Source organism: Camellia sinensis, chromosome 14, assembly GCF_055761805.1.
Source record: "Camellia sinensis isolate YWXY chromosome 14, ASM5576180v1, whole genome shotgun sequence".
NCBI lineage: Eukaryota > Viridiplantae > Streptophyta > Magnoliopsida > Ericales > Theaceae > Camellia > Camellia sinensis.
Window position 1 is genome coordinate 60,030,316 of NC_138974.1, and position 23,509 is coordinate 60,053,824.

Genomic DNA, 23,509 nt, shown 5'->3' on the forward strand with positions numbered 1-23,509 from the left:
TAAATTTATGATTTTAATTATTAAAGTATATATAAAATTTAACATGAATCTATAATTAATTATTTTTTAAAATTAATACTGATTTGTTATTTCCTCAAATAATGTCTATCTATCAACGTATTTTTTATATTCAGTTTTACATATGATTTATGTTATTAAATTTATTATATCCTCTACTACAGTAATAAGTATTTTAATCCGATTGATTACTTGATGGCATGCGTAATCGTGTTGTTTAAATTGGAAAAAATGATCGCTCACTGTGTCGTCATCATCTCTACCGTACTAGGTTCACCCATATACACACTACTATATATATATTATTACAGTCTTCACATCTCCATCCTCACAAAAACAATATATCCAATCTTCATTACGAACCATGGAAGTTAGTTTGCTCTACGTGTCTCTCTCTCTTTTCTTTCTTATCATTGCTTTCAAGTTGTTATCAAAAGCAAGAACACAGAAGAATCTCCCTCCAAGCCCACCGGCTCTTCCGGTCATCGGTCATCTCCACCTCCTCAAACAACCTATCCATCGCACTCTCCACGGACTATCCCAAAACCTCGGGCCGATCTTCTCCCTCCGGTTCGGGTCACGCCTGGTGGTGGTGGTGTCATCGCCATCCGCAGCGGAGGAATGCTTCACCAAGAACGACGTCGTCTTAGCCAACCGCCCTCGTCTCATCATCGGCAAGTACTTTGGCTACAATTACACCGGCATCGGCGCGTCCAGTTACGGCGACCACTGGCGCAACCTCCGCCGCCTCATGGCGCTGGAAATCTTCTCGACCAGCCGCCTCAACGGCTTCTTATCGATCAGGCGAGATGAAATCAAACTTTTACTCCGCAGATTGTATCGAAACTCGTCTCGTGATTTCGCCAGAGTCGAATTGAAATCCAAGTTTTCTGAACTGACCTTTAATATCATGATGAGAATGATCGCCGGAAAGAGGTATTATGGCGGCGACGACGAGGAGGAGTTGTCGGACAACGAGGAGGCGAAGGAGTTCCGGGAAATCGTGAGCCAGGCATTCGAGTATGCCGGTGCATCGTACCCAGGGGACTTTCTACCGGTGTTAAGGTGGATTGATTATCAGAGTTTTGAGAAGAATTTGGGGAGACTTTATAAGAAAATGGACGCTTTCCTGCAAGGTCTGATCGATGAGCACAGGCGTGACAAGAGTAAGAACACCATGATCGATCATCTGCTTTCCTTACAAGAATCACAGCCAGAATATTATACAGATGAAATCATCAAAGGACTAATCGCGGTTTGTGGACTCTCCTCTCTCTCTCTCTCTCTCTCTCTCTCTCTCTAGCCCATCATACAATTTTTATGCTGCAATTCTGCAAATTAAAATCTATATATATCACATGAGTTTTCATAATAAAAAATTTGACTTCATAAATTTATTCATTTTCTTTACCTTCCACAGAACCTTCCTCCAAATCTTTATTCAAACACAATTTGATGGTGAACTACCGGACAAAGGAAAACGCTATGTCCGCATAAATGTTATTATTAATTTCTGATTAAATTAAGAACAAAGAATTTCATAACAAACTGAAATATTTTTTTTAATTTATATAGCAATTAATATTCATAAATAATTTTTTTTAAAAAAAGGATATATGTTAGGGAATGGCTTTCATTATTTTTTTCATTTTTTATTTTTTTTTTGTGTGTAGATATGAAATATTTTACATGGGTCCTGCTACATTTTATGAAAATTGTCATGAAAACCATCTGCACCGTTGGATCATGAGACACATACCTGATCTAACGGTGCAGATAGTTTTCATGACAGTTTTCATAAAAATTCTTCATGACACGTAGCATTTCCCATTTTACATGCTCATATAATATTTATTGTGTATATAAACATAATAGGCTAAACAAATGGTAAATTCATCTCCTGTTGTCCCGTACTTTTGTGAGTAATGATTTGTAAACACAAAAGAAAAAAATATATGCATAAATGATTTGTAAATAAAAAGAAAAAATATATATATATAAATTACATACAAAGAATGTAGTAGAATTGAGATCGAACACTTTAAAACAAAATACCTTCTATTACAAAAATAGTATTGATTATGTAAAAATATAATTTACTTTTTCAGTTTAATTTATTAGCTTTTAATGTCCAGGTCATGATATTAGCGGGTACTGATACATCAGCAGTGACAATGGAATGGGCAATGTCCCTTCTAATAAACCATCCAGAGGTGTTGAAGAAGGCAAGAGCTGAGATAGATGCTCATGTGGGCCAAGATCACTTGATTGATGAACACGATATCTCAAAGCTACATTATCTTCAAGCTATTATCTCTGAGACCTTTCGATTGTTCCCAGCAGCACCATTGTTGGTACCACATGTATCATCAGGTGGTTGCATTATAGGGGGGTTCAACGTGCCACGTGGTACATTGTTATTGGTTAATGCGTGGGCTATTCACCGGGACCCTAAGGTTTGGGATGATCCTACAAGCTTTAAGCCTGAGAGATTCGAAGGTGGAGAAGTGGAAGGACACAAGTTGATGCCATTTGGAATGGGAAGGAGGGCTTGCCCTGGGGCTGGTCTGGCACAACGTGTCGTGGGTCTAGCTTTGGGGTCATTGATTCAATGCTTCGAGTGGGAGAGGGTTACTAAGGAGGCAGTTGATCTAACAGAAGGAAAAGGACTTACCATGCCTAAAGCTGAGCCATTAGAAGCTATGTGCAAAGCACGTAACATAATCATGAATAACGTTTTCTCTGAAGCTACAAGCGTTGTTTGAGCATTTTTTTTTTGAAAAATATGTCGATATGTTCTCACGCGTTAATAGTAACTGAGTTGACAGTGTGTTATTTTTGTTTTGTTTTTTGTTTTTTGTGTTGTTTGTGGTTTATATAAGTTCAAATATATGTTGTACGTGAGATTGATTTTTCAAATAAGTTAAAGGGAAAATTATAAATAAATGAGAAATAGATTTTATTACAAATTAGTAGATAGATTGATTTTTCAAATAAGTTAAAGGAAAAAAAACTTAATTTGCCTCTCACTCAATTGGCACAGAAAGCTACACCATTTGCTTGGACTGATCAAAGAGAGACTGTCTTCCAAGAGTTAAAGATTAGGTTAGTAACTGCACCAATTTTGATTTTGCCTAATGGTATTGATGGGTTTCGAATTTACAGTGATGCTTCCTACAAAGGCTTGGGTTGTGTGTTAATGCAAAATGGAAAAGTGATTGCTTACGCTTCTCGACAACTTCGCCCTCATGAAAAGAACTATCCACCCTTAGCGGCTGTGGTATTTGCTTTGAAAATTTGGCAACACTATCTATACGGTATGACTTGTGAAGTGTACACTGATCATAAAAGTCTCAAATATTTCTTCACCCAAAAGGAACTGAACACGCAACAGAGACGATGGCTTGAGTTATCAAGGATTACGACTTGCAAATCTTGCATCATCTAAGAAAAGCCAATACAGTTGTAGATGCCTTGAGCCAAAAATCCATGGGTAATTTGTCATGTTTACTCACCGGTCATAAAGAATTAATATATGATCTAGAAAAGAATGAGATTGAAATTGTACTGCACGAACAAGGCGGAATCTTAGCCACCATTTCTGCTCAACCTGCACTCATTGAAGAAATTAAAGAGAAACAACATGAAGATGAGTTTTTGAAGAAGATTTTCGATGAAATTGACTCAAAACCGAGGCCCAAGTTTGTGATTGAAAATGATGTGTTAAAATTTCAGAATAGATTGTGTACCGGATTGTTTTGATTTAAGGAAACGTGTCATGACTGAGGTCCACAATTCAAAATTTGCTATGCATCTGGGAAATACAAAGATGTACCATGACATGAAACATAATTTTTGGTGGCTTGGAATCAAGAATGGTGGCTTGGAATCAAGAAGAGCATTGCAAACTTTGTAGCTAGATATTTGCACTGCCAAAAAGTTAAAACTGAACATCAACAACCTGCTGGATTGCTTCAGCCACTCCTAATACTAGAATGGAAATGGGAGCATATCACCATGGACTTCATTGTGGGTTTGCCTCGCTCTTCTTGAGGTATGGATTCTATTTGGGTCATTGTTGACCGATTGACTAAATCTGCTCATTTTCTTCCTATTAAAACTATTTATAATGTAAACAAGTTGGCTAATATTTATATAAATGAGATTGTGAGATTGCATTGTGTACCAGTATCTATTATATCTGATAGAGATTTGAAGTTTACGTCAAGGTCTTGGCAAAGTCTACAATAGGCTTTGGGAACTGAACTGCGACTAAGTAGTGCTTATCACCCACAAACAGACGGCCAATCTAAATGTAACGCCCCAACCCTTTACATGTCATCAATATTGTCTGCTTTGGGCCATACCCGTACGGATTTGTTCTTCCCAATGAGCCACCCATCCTAGAACTATTCCAGCCTAAGTACGCTTAACTAGGGTGTTCTTCTAGGAATTTCACCACCCGGGAAAAGGCCTCGCTGCCCACATGCACTGAAAGACGCTAAGGGCCCACACGCGATACTCCGGAGAGTTAGCTCTGATACCATTGCATTAAAAATGATATTAGAGCCGACTCTTCCAAAGTATCGAGTATGGGCCCCTGACTTTTCTTGGTACATGTGGACGGGCTTGTGAGCTGGCAGGTTATTGCACGGGGACGTGCAGCCCTAAGGGGGATGGATTGTAAGGTCCTGGTGTCCTACATCAGGAATGGATGGGGAGTTCCTGGGCTATAAAAGTAAAAACTTGGACCCTTATATAGCATCAAGGCCTTTTCCCGAGTGGTGAAATCCCTAATAGAACTCTCCAGTTAAGCATGCTTAGGCTAGAGTAGTTCTGGGATGGATGATCCACTAGGAAGAACAAATCTGTACGGGCGTGGCCCAAAGCAGACAATATTGATGACATGTGAAAGGTTGGGGCGTTACAAATAGTATCAGAGCTGACTCTCCGGAGTATTGAGTATAGGCTTCTGGCGTCTCTCGGTGCATGTGGGCGGGCTTATGAGCTGGCAGGATACTGCACAGGGATGTGCAGCCTGAAATGAGGTGGATTATAAAGTCCCGGTGTCCCACATCGGGAATGGAAGCGGAGTTTCTAGGCTATAAAAGTAAAAACTTAGACCCTTATTTAGCATTGAAGCCTTTTCCTGAGTGCTGAAATCCTTAACAGAACTTTCCAATTAAGCGTGCTTAGGCTGAAGTAGTTCTGGGTTGGGTGATCCACTGGGAAGAACAAATCCATGTGGACGTGGCCCAAAGCGGACAATATCGATGACATGTGAAGGGTTGGGGCGTTACATTGAACATACCAATCAGACTTTAGAGAATATGCTATGGATGTGTGCCCTAGATTTCCAAGGAAATTGGGAGACCTACTTACCATTGGCCGAGTTTGTGTATAACAACAGCTATGACTCTAGTATCGGTATGGATCCATATGAAGCTTTGTATGGTAAGAAGTGTCGTTCTCCAATTTGTTGGGTTGAGGTAGGTGAAAGACTGTTGTTAGGGCCAGAAGTTGTGCAAGAAACAACCGAAAAAGTGAAATTGATTCATCAACTTCTGAAAGCTGCACAGAGCCGTCAAAAGAGTATGCCGATGTCCGAAGGCGTGGTAGAGTATATGAAGTCGAAGATTATGTATTTATCAAAGTGACTCCAATGAAAGGTCAGACATGGTTTGGAGTAAAAGGTAACTTGGCACCGAGATATGTTAGGCGTTATGAAATCCTGGAGAAAATTAACCCGGTGACATATCGGGTAACCTTGCCTCCAGTCATGGAAAATATGCATAATGTCTTTCATGTTTCAATGCTTCGAGACTATTTGAGGGATCCACTCCATGTTATTGAACTGACCCATATACTCTTGAAAGATGATTATATGTATGAAGAATGGCCAATTCAAATCGTTAACTGATGAATCAAGAGATTGAGAAACAAGGAAATTCCATTGGTGAAGGTCGATTGGCAGAATCATGGAGGAACGTATGCTGCATGGGAAACTGCAGAAGATATGATGAAGAGATATCTGGATTTATTTCTGTTAGATCCAACATTCTTCCAAAATGAAGGTACTTCGAGTTTAGAGGATCAAACTCTTTAAGGGGGAAGACTGTAACAACCCCGACCTCTGATTAACATGTAATCCATGATTAATCCATGATTAGGAATGCTTAATAAGCGATTAAAGTGATTTTGCATTCATTACGTGTGTCATGTGTTATATGAGTTTCTATCTGTTTTGTGTAGAATTATCTGTTTCTAGTTTTGTTCTATTCTGTAAATTGAAGGCCTTATCGGCATCTAATCATGAAATTGACTTGGTTTTTGTGTTCGTTGGAATTTTTAGAATTTTAGGGTGAGTTTAATTAAAATTCGGTTTGGAGCGATTTAATTAGAATAATGAATGTCCAATTGATTAGCCTAATCAAAAATTAATTAAGCCACTAACTAAGCCTATATAAGGCCAATATAACTCTTGATTTCTTTTACTCATCACTTTATTTGCACTTTGAGACCCAAAACATGAAAGAGAGTGAGAGGTTAAAAAACTTGAGATCAAACTTGAGGTAGAGAAAGTCATTGCTTGGAGACATAAGGAATTGCTCAAGATTACCTCTAAATCTTACGGGATTGAGAAGTTAAGGTGAGAATTCAAGCCTTAGGTCTTGCTTTTGAGTTTGTAAATTCATGAATTTATGAGAATTGAGTGGATTAATATGAGTATTGGACTAGAATGAAGAAATATTGATCATATCATACTTGCATGTTCATTTTCATCATAGTTTAAGTTGAAATTTCAAAGAATTGGTCATTGCATGTGTTCATTCTACCTTTGTTTTGAGAATTCATCTTGTTTTATATCATGCTATACCAAATGATCATGTTTTGGAAGCCTTGAAACCAATCATCACATGCATGTTATGTTTTCAAATATTTGAGTTTAGTTTTGAACAATTGGCAAGCTTTTGGGCCTCGATTTTGTGAAATGATTTAGAATTCACCATGTTTTATCCATTTACAAGTATTTCCTCAAGTTTTTGGCCCAAAACACCATGATTTGCAGCTTTGAAATTGAGTTTTTGGCCCAAAGAATTGGAAATTTCAGGTTCTGCCTTTCCGCTAGAGCGACGAATCCTGCGCTCGAGCGACCACCCTATGTTTTGCACATCTGCTCGAGTGACCAAAGGTTGGCTCGAGTGTAAAATGCATGCTCCCAGAAGTTTACATGTTTTGCAGACCGCTCAAGCGACAAGAGTTGCGCTCGAACGAGGACATGAGTCTCACGCTCGAGCGAGCATCGAGCGGAAAAATCGAGCAACCAGTACTTTTTCAGAGTTTATAAACCACTCCAGCGAGGGAAGTTGTGCTTGAGCGGCCCCTCACATGTTTGCATGTCTGTTCGAGCGAGAGAAGTTACGCTTGAGCGTGACCCCTGTTTTCAGCAAGTTTTGTTAAGAGTTCCAAAGTGCAATTTTGGCATCCACATTGCATCCTAGGCATTCCTAGGCCATGATTAAGACACAATAAAAGGTTAAGACCTAGAAACACACTAAGAATGAAATAAAAGAAGTTAAGTACCAACCAAGTGTGTGCTTCATTATGTGTAATAACCCTCACTTTGTCTTAGTCATGCTCACGTGCATTTGCATGATTTCTGTCTTGTTAAGCTTGCATCTTTCAGACCTTGATTTGTTCTGTCTACGTGTTACTTGTATGCTTTGTTCCTTGTTTAGTATGTGTTAGGCCGAGGTCATCTTAAGCCTAGGACACACCTTTGAATCTCTTGTACTTAGGACCATCTTGGAATCCACTCTGGTTGAGCTCCACCTTCGCCCTGGCATATTGGCCGAGATGTCATCATCTAGGCCGAGGTTTGCACCACCTAGGCCGAGATGTGTATCATCTAGGCCAAGATGTTATCATCCAAACATCCTAGACCTTTGATCCTTGCACCTAGTGATCTTGTTCCTGGACTGGTATGACCTAGATCGAGGTGTAGCACATCTAGGCCGATGTGTGGCACAACTAGGCCAAGTGTTGTCTTTCCTAGCCGAGCTCATTGAGACCTTACTTGCCGAAGCCTATGTCTTGATCTGAGGTCATTGCCTTGTTAGAGTACCTTCGTCACTTTACTTGTTGTACACCCTTTGTCATGCTCTTGTCTTGTCAGTCAGTCACCTTTTTGAGGAAGAGCCAACCAGACGTTGCCACGTGTCCCGGCAAAGGGTTAAGTCAGCCGGCAGAGTGAGAAACATATCATTTGTTATATCTTTGTGCTAGGAAGAGAGAGAAGCTCTAGGAGGAGAGGAAGAAGAGTTCTTAGAGTGAGAATAGATTTCCAAGCTTGATCTTCACACCTTGAACCGTTAGATCCGTGCTTTGAGGTTAGATTCTTGATTTGCTCTTGTTGTTCTTTATGTTCATCTAACTGCATTACATGATCTAGCATGATTCATGAGCCATGCATTGCTTTGAAGTTCGGTTTAGAAAGAGAAAATGATGTTCTTGAAATAAAACTATGTTTTGATCCGAAAGTTTGTATAAAGATCCATGTTTTCGTGTTTGTTTTCATAAAACCTTCAAGTATGGGTACCCGGGTCTACGTTTTCGAACTCATCTCATGAAATCTTAGATTTTGAATAAAGAAGTTATGATTTTAGCATTCATGTCCTTCATGTTCTTTAAAAGAGAAATCCAGATTTTCCAGACTTCATTTCCTTGAATGTGGTCGTCGGGAACACACCTCGGCCAAGAGGTGTGGGACCTCGGCCAAGACCTGGTTAGTACCCAGCATGTCTTTCCGAGATGAAAAGACAATGTTTCAAACCTCCAGCATGTTTTGTTTTGGCTTGACTTAGTTTTGAAAGAAAAGCCGAGATCATTTACACTCATGTAAAGCTTGTTTTAGGAATGCATTTCATATCCATCTTTGAGCATCTCTTCTTATCTTCTTGAAATGCATTCAATGAGATTTATTATGTACTTGGAGGCCTTGGATCCTTACTTGTAATCCCAACACCCGAAGAGCTATGTGAGTGGTATTTTTAATAAAGCTATGTTATAAAGTTTTGATAAAGCTTTGCTTCGTTTTGGAAAAGTATTTGACCAAGCATGAATGGTTATCTCTAGTTTTGTATCAAGTATTATCTTGTTTTGATGACATTCTTGGAAAGTCCTTAGTGCTAGGGGACTACAATGCAACTAGTACCCTTGTTTTGAAAGTCCTTAGTGCTAGGGGACTATAATGCAACTAGTACCCTTGTTTTGAAAGTCCTCAGTGCTAGAGGACTATAATGCAACTAGCACCCTTATTTGGGATGTCTCCCTTGTCTTGCCACCGATGGTTTACCACGTGGGTTTGTCCGGAATGTCATCCCTTGTATTATGTAGATGCTAGTAAGTATCTCTTGAAGATTTGAAAGACTTGATAGATGAACTCGGTTCATCTCTTGATTTGTACAAGCTATGATATGTATTGTTTTGATAAAGATCTCGGATATCATTCATTCTAAACCTTTATTTCTTATATCATCACTGAGTATCCAAGCTCACCCTATCCTTATATATATGTAGGTGACGAGCAAGAAGGCAGTGATGCCTAGATGATTATTTGCAAGTTGTTTGGATTCATATTTTGTAGTATCTTGAAGATTATGCTTCTTGGCTTGGTCATTGTAGTTCATTTTATATATGTCAGCTTGAGAAGCCTTTTGATCAAGATGTAATATGTATTTATTTTATTTGTACTCAAGTTGTAAAACCACGTTATGTATGACACTTCATTTGATCTATGCACAACTCTTGTGGACTATTTAGATTTAAATTTATTGCTTCCGCACATGTGAGCCCTATATGTATACTCTGATTGTGTATGACTTTGTAAGTTGGCCTTTGGTAATCTCGGATTACTGGCCATCATGACACCATTCTACTAGGGGCGGAATGGGGTCGTGACATTATGCGTTTCAGCTATGTGTGTGTAGGTCACGCGCCACAAGTTATCTAATTTGTTTGTTCTGCAAGTGGAGTTATCTGTGAGTAATAACCTAGTAAAGCTATGTTCAATTTTATTTACTTTCTGCATGATGGCATATGATCTGTTTTATGAAATGTTATATTCAGTACAATGAATTATTATCCAATTTTTGACAAGTATTCGTGACATCCTTAGCACAAGGCCCTTGCCCAGGGCTAATAAGACCGTGGTCTCAAGGCCCTTTCTTGGGGGTAATAATACCGTGGCTCAAGTATATTACAAGTTTCCCGGTACCGGAAGTTTCTTAATGGAACTGACAAGCATGATGACGCTAATAGATGTACCATATATGATTAAACATAAGCTCTGATTTCTGTATATGATTTGAACAAAATATGAATATAAATCTATTTCTGATATAAACTCTGATTTTTGAATCTGTTATGGATATCATTCATTTAAACCCTTTATTATATTATTATTCACTAGGCTCCCGCTCACTATTTATTTTATGTATGTAGGTGAGTAAGCTTGTGACCAGGCCTAAGCTACTGTCTGGAGTGTTTTAAGTCAGCCAACCACTGTGCCTCCTAGGGAGGTTCCTTTTTGAGAAGTCTAATTTTGTGAACCTCGTGAAGATGTTTTTGTTGATTGTTTTACTTATCTGTATATTGGGGCTAAGTCATTTTTTACTGTATCTGCAATGAATACGACGTAAGACTACTGCATTATGACGTCATGTGTATGTGTTTTAAAGGTTTTAAATTTCTGTCACATATATGTCACTACAGCTCAATAGACTATATATATGTTTCTATATTTGCTTTCGTAGCCCTTAATTATAAGTTTTTCTGTTCAGAGACCTTTGGTAATTCAAGAATTACTGGTCGATTATGACGCTAAACCTAAAGGGCGGGTTTGGATCGTAATAGTTTGTTATCCAAATTACGTTGGATTCCAGTGTCATAGGATCGCATTGCTTTGGCTCATGTAGTATGGATTCAAATAGTACAACTCCAAATGATATTGGGCCTAACATTATGAATCAAATAATATTTTGCATAAATGTGGATTAAATTTTTTTAAAAACAACTTTCAATAAAATCAAAATTTGGAAAATTGTTAATAAATCACGACTTTTTAACTAAAAAATTTTGCAATTAAATTTTTTTTTTAATAAAACAAAAATTTGGAGAATTGCCTTGGAAAACATAATTTGTTAACAAAATAGGCTATGAAATCTTAACCAAAAAAATTGAAAGTTTAATTATTTATTTTAGTAAGTACGAGTTGCATTGTTTTTCATTTTTTTATTTTCAATTCGAAAAAAACACTCATACCCTAAAAAGAGAACCGGACTTTATTTTATTTTTGGATAAATCGTACTGATCTCTCGTGAAATTAAATAAAATACAATAAATTTTACAATTTTAGCATAATATATCAAATTCCCTCAATATTTTAATGTACATAATATTTAGTCATATTTTCATCAATAATTTGTTAGTTCGAACTAATTTGGACTCTCTTCGGTGATTTAAACCATTTATTTTATACAATTAATTAAGAAAATTATTCATGCAAAAATTAAGGATAAATCACAAATACCCCCTCTGAGATTTGCTTGAAGTATAAATTACTTTCTGTGGTTTAGAAAATTACAAATACCTCTTTGTTAGAATTTTTTATTTTACAAAATTAACTAAAAAAATAAAATTTATAATTGCTCTCCTATAAAATAATAAAATTACCTAAATTATTAATTAAAACATATTTTTAATATCATTAAAAACAGTTAATTTGACTTGATGATTTATTAATAAAAGAGACGATTTGTTATGAAATTAACAACCTTAGGGAGAGAATGTAATTTTCAAAATCACAGGTAGCGTTTCATATTTTAATCAAATCTCAAGGAATGTATTTGTAATTTATCCAAAAATTAAATTGATCTAATATTGATTGTCATACTATTGAAATATTTTTATCTATACGGTCTATATGTTTTTAAGAATAAACCATCCATATATTATAATATATATATATATATATATATATAATTGGATCATGTGATTACTTATGTTTGACCAACTCAATTTCTAACATGCATATTTTTTTTTTAAAATTTGTCATATGAGATGAATGATTCCAATTCCAATCGTTAACATATATATAAATTAGTCCTAAAATGCTCAAAATTCACCCATGAAGCTAGAATTTTCAACATGAACAAATACGAACTCCTGTATTCATATTACAAAGTAATTTTAATTCAGTTAACTTTATTAAAAATAAAATTAATGTAATTATTTTAAAATTTATTATGACTTCATTTGAGATATGGGTTGACTTTTTAGCTTTTTTACTATTTTATTTTGGGACTAAATTACTTTGTTTGGGATAATTTTTTTATCTTTTTTAATTTTTATAAGAAAAAAAATAAAATAATTATGATTTGAATATAATATTTTATTTTATTAATTTTTTAACTTATTTTATTTATTTATTTATTTATTTTGATTGTTTTGACCAAAAAAATGAGAGCTATTTTTTCTTGAAGCTTCACGATGGTAGAAGTCAAGCTCAAGTAGGGGTGTTCGCGGATCGGTTTTGTGCGGTTTGCGGTTCGGTTTTGACCCGCCCGCATCTATGCGGTTTGGGAAAAAGTCAACCCGCAACCGCCTGCAGTGCGGTTTGCGGTTTGTGCGGATAGGGTTTGCAAATGTGCGGGCGGTTGCGGGCGGTTTGCGGTTTACACTTTTTTCTTTAAAAATTAATTTTCGAGTTTTTTTTTCCCAGCGAATTTAGGCATCAGATTCATTTTATATATTTGTGATAACAATTTTTTGATGAGTTTACAAATAAAAATTGAATATCAATGCATTAAATGAAAGTACCCAAAACAAAGAGACCCTACACTAGCATTTTTGCCATGAAAAAAATGTATATCAATGCATTAAAGGTTGTACTCAATTAGAATTGCCAGTTCAGTAATCAATAATCAAACTATAAGTTCCATCGACCATTAGAAGGAAAATTTTATTAGGAAAAAGTTGATGAATCACCAATGAAAATCATATAAGAAACCAAGTTTAGGACTTGATAATTCTACGGCATTAAGAAAGTTGAGAAATACTTAAAAATAAGGATCCTAGTGTCATAGAGAATATAATGGTGCTCCTGTAAAAGTTACAAAGTTGATATATAAAAAATAATAATAATAATAATAATAATTAAAGTGCGGGCGGTTTTTGCGGGTTGCGGGTTTAAACCGCGACCCGCCCACAACCCGCAAATTTGTCATATTTCAAACCGCATCCGCCCGCATTATGTTTGCGAAACCGCCCATTTATATGCGGGTTGGGCGGATTGGGCGGTTTGAGCGGTTCGGATAAACCGTTGCCCACCCCTAAGCTCAAGTATCATTGCCTACGTCGCGCCCTTTTTATGCGGTCTTTTGGAAACATACTAAAAAAAATTAATTTTTTGGCTTTTTAATTTTTTTAGCAAAAAAAATCAATTTTTTTTATCCAAAATAACTCAGTTTTTTTGTCAAAAAAGTCACCAAAAAAGTCAAAAAGTCAAAAAATTAGTTTTTTACTAATTTTTTAAAACACCACTATAGATGATTTTTGCTACGTTTAGTTAGAAGATTTGAAAATAAAAATAAAAAAATAAAATATAAATAAAATAATTTTACATTTCATCTAATTTTATACATATTTTTTTTTTTCCTTTTCAAATCTCTTCTCAAATTCTTTGACCAAATGTAGACTTAGTTCTATGGTCAAATCACTAATTACTGTTCAAATTCCACTTTTAGGTTGACACAACTCCAGCAAAACTAGTGAAATTTATTATTCAAAATATCTCCTTTTAATTTAGCTTTAATTAGTCTGATGAAGCTATTTTTGTTTCTCTGGGTGCTGTTTTCTGACCACATTGCCAAGCAAGTACTCAGCTGGCAAACACCGACAGAATAGATTGTGGCCGAACGACCTGTTACAAAAGATGAGATTCCGACGGTAATTTTTCCACCCGGGGGCACTCCGACGATCAAATCAATACTCAATTATCTCTCAAAGATAGCAAATAGTGCTTTAACTCACTAGCCAGAATACAAAAAGCGTACCTTAGACTCATGAAGGTGCCTTATTTTTATAGTCAGCACTGTCCTGATCCCTGTAAAAGCCTAGCTTCTCTTGGACTCTGACTCAATACTCATCCTGGACTCTCCAATAGATAAAGATAAACTCCCTAAGAGCTCTATTTTTATCCAGTCCTCTCCCATTCTAGGACTCTTATCCCTTATCCGTTCATCTCAGACTCTGATATCGTCGCAGGTAACCTCGGCCTAACCGAGATTACCTCGACGTCAAGACCAGGACACGTGGCACCTCGACTGGCACTTCGGTGCCACCTTGGCCACATGTTGTTATTAAAAAAATATGCCCCCAAAGTTTTGATTTGTTGATTATTAACTAAAATACCATTTTAGAGACTCATTTAGCATTAATCTCCTAAACTTCAATATTCATTTTAAAGTCAGACTCCAATCTCCGTGAAGAACTTATCTATTACCTAATCATTTTATTTTCACAAAATTATATTAATTATTCAAAATCTTTCCTTTTAATTTAGCTTTAATTAGTCCGATGAAGCTTCTTTTTATTTTATTTTTTTGATCTGTTGATTATTAACTAAAATACCATTTTAGCCACTCCTTTGGAGTTAATCTCCCAAACTTCAATATTCATTTTAAAGTATAAAGAGCTCATCTAATCATTTTATTTTCACAAAATTATATCCTTAATAAGTTCCAAGTGTTTACATTATCTCAAAAATTAGAGAAGGTAATGGAGAAATCATCAAACAATATTAGTTGGAGATACAAACACAGGTTGTTTTGGACACATGATAATTTTTGTTAAAACTTAAAAACAAAATTATTATTTATAGAATCAGCATGCTTATTGCTACAAAATTACAAATTCAGAATGCACATTACAAATTATAGATTAAACCAATACACATGATTTAATGATTTATGAATAATTGTGTGTATTTAAATATTACATACTGTGTAGATGAAATATGTTCTATAAAACTATTTATAATATATATATATATATATATAAAATAATATTATAAATTTGTATTCGCTTATTTCCAATCAAAAGAACCTTCAGAACAACATATTATTTTAAAAACAGTCACTATTATATATGTTTTTTTTTTTATTTATTGGTATAATCTTATGTAAATAAATAAATTTTTTAAAGCAAAATATTAAAATGTATACATTATCTGCACTCTATCATGTTTATGTATAAATCAGGTATAATTCTAAAAAATAATTATATATTTATGAAAAAGTTGATGACTTTAATAATTAAAATTTATAAATTTTATCATTATTCCAGAAAAAAAATTTCAACTACACACGGATTGGTCATTTCCCCTTATGTAAATGCACATTTTGTCTTAGTAATACTACATATTCACATGTATTAAAGGCATCATAAACATAATTTTATAAGATTTATTAGTGTGGGGTCTACCTAAAAAATCATATAAATAATTACAAATCAGTGTTACTATCTTAAAGTAATTATAAATTTATAATTTTAATTATTAAAGTATATAAAGTTGGTCATGAATGTATAATTAATTATTTTTTAAAATTAATACTGATTTGTTGTTTCCTCAAATCATATGTATCATCATATTTTTTAATATCAGTTGTACATGTGATTTATGTTATTAAATTCAACCTCACTCCACACATTTGTGAGAGAGAGAGAGAGAGGAGAGAGGAAAAAAATAAAAATAAAAATAATGAGTCATCACCAATCAATTAAAGATCATGGGATCACAAAAATTGAAAGTTTTAAAGCATTTTTGTATTAAACTTATTATATCCTCTGCTACAGTAGTAATTATTTTATAAATCTGATTGATTACATGATCGCATCGTGTTGTCTAAATTGGAAAAAAATGATTACTATTTATGTATAAATCAGGTATAATTCTAAAAAATAATTATATATTTATGAAAAAATTGATGACTTTAATAATTAAAATTTATAAATTTTATCATTATTCCGGAAAAAAATTTCAACTACATTCTGATTGGTCATTTCCCCTTACGTAAATGCACATTCTGTCATAGTAATACTAAGATGACATATTCACATGTATTAAAGGCACCATAAACATAATTTTATAAGATATTCACATGTATTAAAGGCATTATAAACATAATTTTATAAGATTTATTAGTGTAGGGTCTACGTCTACCTGAAAAATCATATGAGGAATTTACAAATCAGTGTTACCATTCTAAAGTAATTATAAATTTATGATTTTAATTATTAAACTATATAAAATTTAAAATTAATACTGATTTGTTATTTCCCTAAATCATATCTATGAACATATTTTTTATATTCACGTTTCGTTTAGGATGTAGGTTGACTTTCTCGCTTTTTGACTATTTTAGCCTAAGTCTAACAACCTTTGTTTAGAATAAGTTTTTTGGCTTTTTTGAATTTTGTAAAAGTAAAAATAAAATAATTATGAATTAAATGTAACATTTTATTTTATTTTATTTGACTAAAATAATCAATTTTATCTTATAGGATTATTTTAGCCCAAGGTGATATCCAAACAGAGCCTCAGTTTTCCATGTGATTTATGTTATCAAATTTAGGAAAATGTTTGGGACTCCATGATCCCTACTGATGTATTGTTTGAATTTTTTTAAGAGTTATGTCTGATAGTGACCAGCATCGCCACGTCCCGTTACGGCGACCAGTGGCACAACCTCCGCCGCCTCATGGCGCTGGAAATCTTCTCGACCAGCCTCCTCAACGGCTTCTTATCGATCAGGCGAGATGAAATCAAACTTTTACTCCGCAAATTGTATCGAAACTCGTCTCGTGATTTTGCCAGAGTCGAATTGAAATCCAAGTTTTCTGAACTGACCTTTAATATCATGATGAGAATGATCGCCGGAAAGAGGTATTGTGGCGGCGACGAGGAGGAGGAGTTGTCGAACAACGAGGAGGCGAAGGAGTTCCGGGAAATCGTGAGGCAAGCATTCGAGTATTCCGGTAAATCGTACCCAGGGGACTCTCTACCGGTGTTAAGGTGGACTGATTATCGGAGTTTTGAGAAGAATTTGGGGATACTTTATAAGAAAATGGACGCTTTCCTGCAAGGTCTGATCGATGAGCACAGGCGTGACAAGAGTAAGAACACCATGATCGATCATTTGCTTTCCTTGCAAGAATCACAGCCAGAATATTATGCAGATGAAATCATCAAAGGACTAATCGCGGTTTGTGGACTCTCCCCCCTCTCTCTCTCTCTCTCTCTCTCTCTCTAGCCCATCATACAACTTTTATGCTGCAATTTTGCAAATTAAAATCTATCTATCTATATATATATATCACATGATTTTTCATAATCAAAAATTTGACTTCATAAATTTATTCACTTTCTTTTCCTTCCACATAACCTTCCTCCAAATCCTCATTCAAGCACAATTTGGTGGTGAACTACCGGACAAAAGAAAACGCTATGTCCCCATAAATGTTGCACCAGCGGCATTATTAATTTCTGATTAAATTAAGAACAAAGTATTTCATAACAAACTGAAATATATATTTTTTAATTTATATAGCAATTAATATTCATAAATAATTTTAAAAAAAGGATGTATGTTAGGGGATGGCTTTCATTATTTTTATTTGTTCATTTTTTTAAGTAGATTCGCACTATAAAAATATTTTTGCACGTAGAACTCATTGTATTAAAAATAATAATAATAATGTTTTTTTTTTTTTTTGAAGATATGAAATATTTTACATACTCATATAATATTTATTGTGTATATAAACATAACAGGCCAAACAAATGGTAAATTCATCTCCTATTGTCCGTATTTTTGTGGGTAATGATTTGTAAACACAAAAGGAAAAATATATACATAAATGATTTGTAAATAAAATATATACATATATATATACACGTAAATTACATACAAAGAATGTAGTAGACTTGAGGTCGGACACTTTAAAACAAAATACCTTTTATTACAAAAAAAGTACCGATTATGTAAAAATATAATTTACTTTTTCAGTTTAATTTATTAACTTTCAATGTCTAGGGCATGATATTAGCGGGCACTGATACATTAGCAGTGACAATGGAATGGGCAATGTCCCTTTTAGTGAACCATCCAGAAGTGTTGAAGGAGGTGAGAGCCGAGATAAATGCTCATGTGGGCCAAGATCGCTTGATTGATGAACACGATATCTCAAAGCTACATTTCCTTCAAGCTATTATCTCCGAGACGTTTCGATTATTCCCTGCAGCACCGTTGTTGGTACCACATGTATCATCGGATGATTGTATTATAGGGGGGTTTAATGTGCCATGTGGTACATTGTTATTGGTTAATGCGTGGGCCATTCACCGGGATCCTAAGGTTTGGGATGATCCTACAAGCTTTAAGCCTAAGAGATTCGAAGGTAGAGAAGTAGAAGGACACAAGTTGATGCCATTTGGGATGGGAAGGAGGGCTTGCCCTGGGCTGGTCTGGTGCAACGTGTCGTGGGTTTAGCTTTGGGGTCATTGATTCAATGCTTCGAATGGGAGAGGGTTAGTGAGGAGGTAGTTGATCTAACGAAAGGAAAAGGACTTAACATGCTTAAAGTTGAGCCATTAGAAGTTATGTGCAAAGCACGTGACATAATCATGAATAACGTTTTCTTTGAAGCCACAAACGTTGTTTGAGCATTTTTTCTGAAAAATCTATCAATATGTTCTCACATGTTAATAGTAACTTAGTTGACAGTGTACTATTTTTGTGTTGTTTTTTTGTTTTTTGTGTTGTTTGTGGTTTATATAAGTTCAAATATATGTTGTACGTGAGATTGATTTTTCTAATAAGTTAAAGGAAAAATTATAAATAAATGAGAAATAGATTTTATTACAAATTAGTAGATATATGTTTTGAAAATTTCCTCCCACATAAAATTGGCAAAATTAATTCTTCTCCACAACTACTTAATCATGACCTCAAATCTACAACTTCAATTGGGAGATCATTTATAGTGATCATTGAAAGGTTTGGAAACTTAATGACCTGGTCAAGTGATTATTCCTTTGGATTGGATCCAAATTAATCACTAGCAACAAGAAACATTGGCATTTTCTAGAAAGATTAATAGAAAGAAATAATGATAAGGAAGAGATGCATAATTATTGTAACTGCCTCAAACATTACATAACAAATCGGAGCCAAACATATCCCCCCCCCCCCCCCCTGCTTTCTCTATTACTTCTTTGTGGTTCTCTAGAACACTTATTTACTAGATAGGATGATATCATCTACTTCTCTACAAATCAAATCCAATCATTAGATACCCACTTGTTCTCTCTTACTAGTTTCTTTGCTATATTTACACACACACACACATATACACATAAATATATGTTGTACTCTGTTTTTGCTTTGTTCATGGCTGTTACTAATAGAGCTCAAATCCTTCACAACCAAGAGAGCAATCCTAATGTGACTACTAACCAATTTGAAGCCAAAAATTGATCATTTAACAAATATAAATTGTGCTAGTATAATGAAAAAAAATATAAAATGATCCAATTCTTATGTGAAAATACAAAATAAAACTAACAAGACACATTTATACAAACACTACAACAAAATGCACCTTTGGCGACCAAAATTGGCGACTAAAAAAAATTTAGTCGCCAAAAGTTATGGAATTGGCGACTAACATTTTTTTTAGTCGCCAAAAGTAAAATATTTAGCTACTAATTTTTTTTAGCCGGGGTATATTCATCATTGGCGACTAAAAAAAAATTTAGTCGCTAAAAATGCTAGAATTGGCGACAAAAAAATAAACTCAGTCGCTGTATATTGTCTTTTGGCTACTAAAATATTTAGTCGCAGAATGGAAAATAAAAATATTATTTTTTTCTCTTTAAAACTTCTTTCAGCGACAAAAAAAAAATTTAGTCGCTGTATACTGATTTTTGGCTACTAAACTATTTAGTCGCCGAATGCAAAATAAAATATTTTTTTCTCTTTGGCGACTAAAGTTTTAGTCGCCAAAAACTTACTTTCAGCGACAAAAAATTATTTTAGTCGCCTTTAGCTGACTTTTTCCGACTAAAATGTTTAGTCTCCAATTGTAATTAAAATTTTCAAAGAATTTATACTTTTGGCGACTAAAACAAATTTAGTCACCAAAAGTGCAACAATAGGCGACTAATTTTTTTTTTGTCAGCATTAGTTTATGTTTTGCCTACTAAAATAATTTTAGTCGTCATTTGTTAATATTTCCCGACTTAAATTTTGTCGCCAAATGTGTATAAAAATTTAGTGGGAAATATTTCATATTGGCGCCAAATTTTTTGCCCAAATCTGTTAGTCTTCACACAGTTCTATTCTATCTCTCTCTTGCTCTCTCCCTCTCTCTCTCACAGAGAATTGATCACCACCGCCCCTCATCTCGCCATCACAGACGACCACAGTTTTTGTCAATCTTCCACTGTCGAACATCGCCACCTCAGCTCTCCATTGCCTCGCTTCGCCTCCCATTGATTCGCTTCCGGCGGCTTACTTCTCTCTACATTTTTTTCTCTCCTCATCTTCTCTTTTCCTCACCAGATCGATGACAATCTCCCTACCCTTTACTCCTCTTCCATGGCCGCCGCTGTCTTCACCATCACATCTACGGCACACCACCACCACCATCGTCTTCACCATCTTCGTGCCATTCTCGGACGATGATGATATGAGATATAAAGGCTTCAAATCTGCTAGATTTATGGTAGATCTTAGATGTGAGGGCTTTTCTTCTGCTGCTACAACCATCGAGATGAACGATAGAGGCCAAATCTGTGTTCGATTTTTGTTGGTTCATGATCTATGTTCAAAGTTATATGTGTGTGTGTGTGTGTGTGTGTGTGTGTGTGTGTGTGTAAAGCTTCAGTGATTTCTGTGTGTGTGTGTGTGTAATTGGGTATCTGATTGTTCGATTTCCAAACCCTAATGGGGGAAATGGAAATTCGAAGTCTGTATATGTGTGTAATTGGGTATATGATTGTTGTTTGATTTGGTTGTTGGAAACCTAGAGGAAACACTTTCGGTTACGTTTATCCAACTGTTGATTACCAGGTACATGCTGATTTAAAATCAAAATTGAATTATTTTTTGTGTGATTAGAATGAAATTGAGCTAGGGCTAAATTAGAGAAGTTGTTCTGATTGTTGGATTTGATTATTTTGGATTGATTTGGGGGATTTTTGATGGAAATTATTGTCATTTTGGATTCAAGTGTTATTAGTTTGAAAGAAGTGTTTTCAATTCCCATTTCTAATTGATTTTGCGGGTATATGCTGATTTAGACTCTAAATTTTTTATTTTTTTGTTCATGTAGTTAATATGGACGTGTATATTTGTATAGGCCGATTTTTTTTTTTTCGTTGTTGAATGGAAGAAGAGGTATGTTTGATGATAGGTCTAACAGTTTAATTGCCATATTGTCCAATGCATTGTCTTGATTGTTAAATTATATGGTTATAAGATAGTTTATGTTATTTTTGGGAAATCATATGCATTTAATCTGTGGAGGGGAAAGGGTCTGAGTGAGGTAATTTCTACTAATAATGGTTTTGTATTCTTACTGTTTGACTTGAGTTCTAATAGTGCTAGTGTTCTTGAAGATGGTCCATGGTTTTTTGGGGGTCACTTTCTGATCCTAAAGAAATGGCACAAGATGATGAGGCAAAACATTTCACCAGGGAAGATGCAATGCAAGCAGAGCTGTGGTTCTTGCCACTGCTCTCCTTGCTTCCCTTTCACTTCACTTGGAAACAATTCACGAAGCTACTTTCACTGTCGGTGATTCTTTAGGATGGGATTTCAGTGTTGGAAGCTGGACAAATGGGAAGCAATTCAAGGCTGAGGATATGCTAAGTAAGATGAAATACTCTGTCTTTTCTTTTCTTTCATTAAAGTTCTTACTTTTCTTGAGTAAACCTTGATTCTATTTTGTTCATGGATGTTTGCTATTTTGTGAGAAATAGAATATGTTATATGGGTGTTCTAAAATTTTCATTGCACAATTGGCTGTAAATTAATAACGGAACTTCGAGATTGTTTAAATTATATGATCATAACTGAGTGCAGATCCACTAGCTTCTGATGAATATTATTCCTTGGCTTCTACATTTCCCTTAAATTGTGATTTACTTTTGAATGTTTCTTATAAATGTTTTAAATTATTTTATCTTTGATTTATCATAAATTTTTTGAAATTATTTTGATGTTATTGTTTCATTGATTTGATTAATGTTTTTTTTCTAGAGTTTAGTTGATCATTTTTATCCTTTAAACTATCAATTTCATATATTTAGTGTTCTATTTTCTAGAGTGTTCTATTTCATCTATTTGATTTGATTAATGTTTTTTGCATTCGAGAAGTTTGCGTATATATGTATACAAATATATGTTTGATTAAGTTGGTTGGAATTGATATTGGTCTTGGCCCAAAACCCTAATTGATGTGTTCAATTTCATGTGCATATATGGTGTTTGGTTGCTGAAGACAACGTGTTTGACAAAAGTCCCAAGTAAGGCGAGATTCCTCTTGCTTTGATTCTCTTTTCTGAATAACCAAATAGAGTATTTTTCTCATTTGATTACTCTGGTTGATTGTATGTTACAATTTTTAGCCTAATTCGTTCTCTCTCTTTTTTTTTTTCTTTTCTTTTTCTTTTTTATAATCTCTTAAAAATGGTTGAGAGGACAAGTGAAAGTTGTTCCTTCTAGGGATAGTTTGGTGATAATGGGGAGCGCCAAGGCAAAAATCCCCCTTGAGAAGACAATCATTTTGTCATCCTTATTGCTCCAAGATTGGTAAGTTTATTCAATATGCATTATTTGTTCCATATTTCGTACCTTATGTTCGTCTTATATGTTTCTTTATTTAACCTTTCCCCATTTACATTTCTAGACCCGTAGAGGTGGTGTTGATGAGCTATTTGCATGGGAAAGCAAAAGTATTTAAGGAAACTGTGTATGGGAAAGGTGCTCCTTTAAATGCTTTAGCTATAGCTATGATTGCAATCTATCATTTTCCTAATGAATGAGTAGGATATTTTTAGATCTAAACCAATCTACTTTTGAATAGGATGTCACATTCAAAGTGGATTATACTGTACCATTTATTGGGCGAGAATTTGGCTCTGTTTTCCATGGTGATAAGAATGTTGCATTGATGGTTGTTTCTAATGGCTGGGTAAATGTATATTACTCTTGATTTGTGCATACATTTTTTATTTTAATATTGAATTTTGGTTGTTTATGGGTGGGCAATTGCTGAATCTGCTGGGTGCAAGTTAGGGAGCAGGGTCAACAGAAAGGAGATGCTAGTCCTTTCTTAGCAGAACTGCTATATCTTGAAGAGCAAG

At 34.7% G+C, this 23,509-nt stretch overlaps 1 protein-coding gene and 1 pseudogene across 1 annotated transcript; both read left to right on the top strand.

Annotated features, from left to right (window-relative positions):
- The first annotated feature begins 260 nt into the window (after positions 1 to 260).
- LOC114256462 (cytochrome P450 81Q32-like) lies at positions 261 to 2,853 on the top strand. The gene is made up of 2 exons (XM_028196105.2): positions 261 to 1,273; positions 2,154 to 2,853. The coding sequence occupies exons 1-2, from the start codon at positions 383 to 385 to the stop codon at positions 2,781 to 2,783; spliced, it is 1,521 nt and encodes a 506-aa protein (XP_028051906.2). The 5' UTR covers positions 261 to 382; the 3' UTR covers positions 2,784 to 2,853.
- Positions 2,854 to 5,680: 2,827 nt separating this feature from the next.
- Positions 5,681 to 18,802, top strand: LOC114256460 (cytochrome P450 81Q32-like; annotated as a pseudogene).
- Positions 18,803 to 23,509: the final 4,707 nt, after the last annotated feature.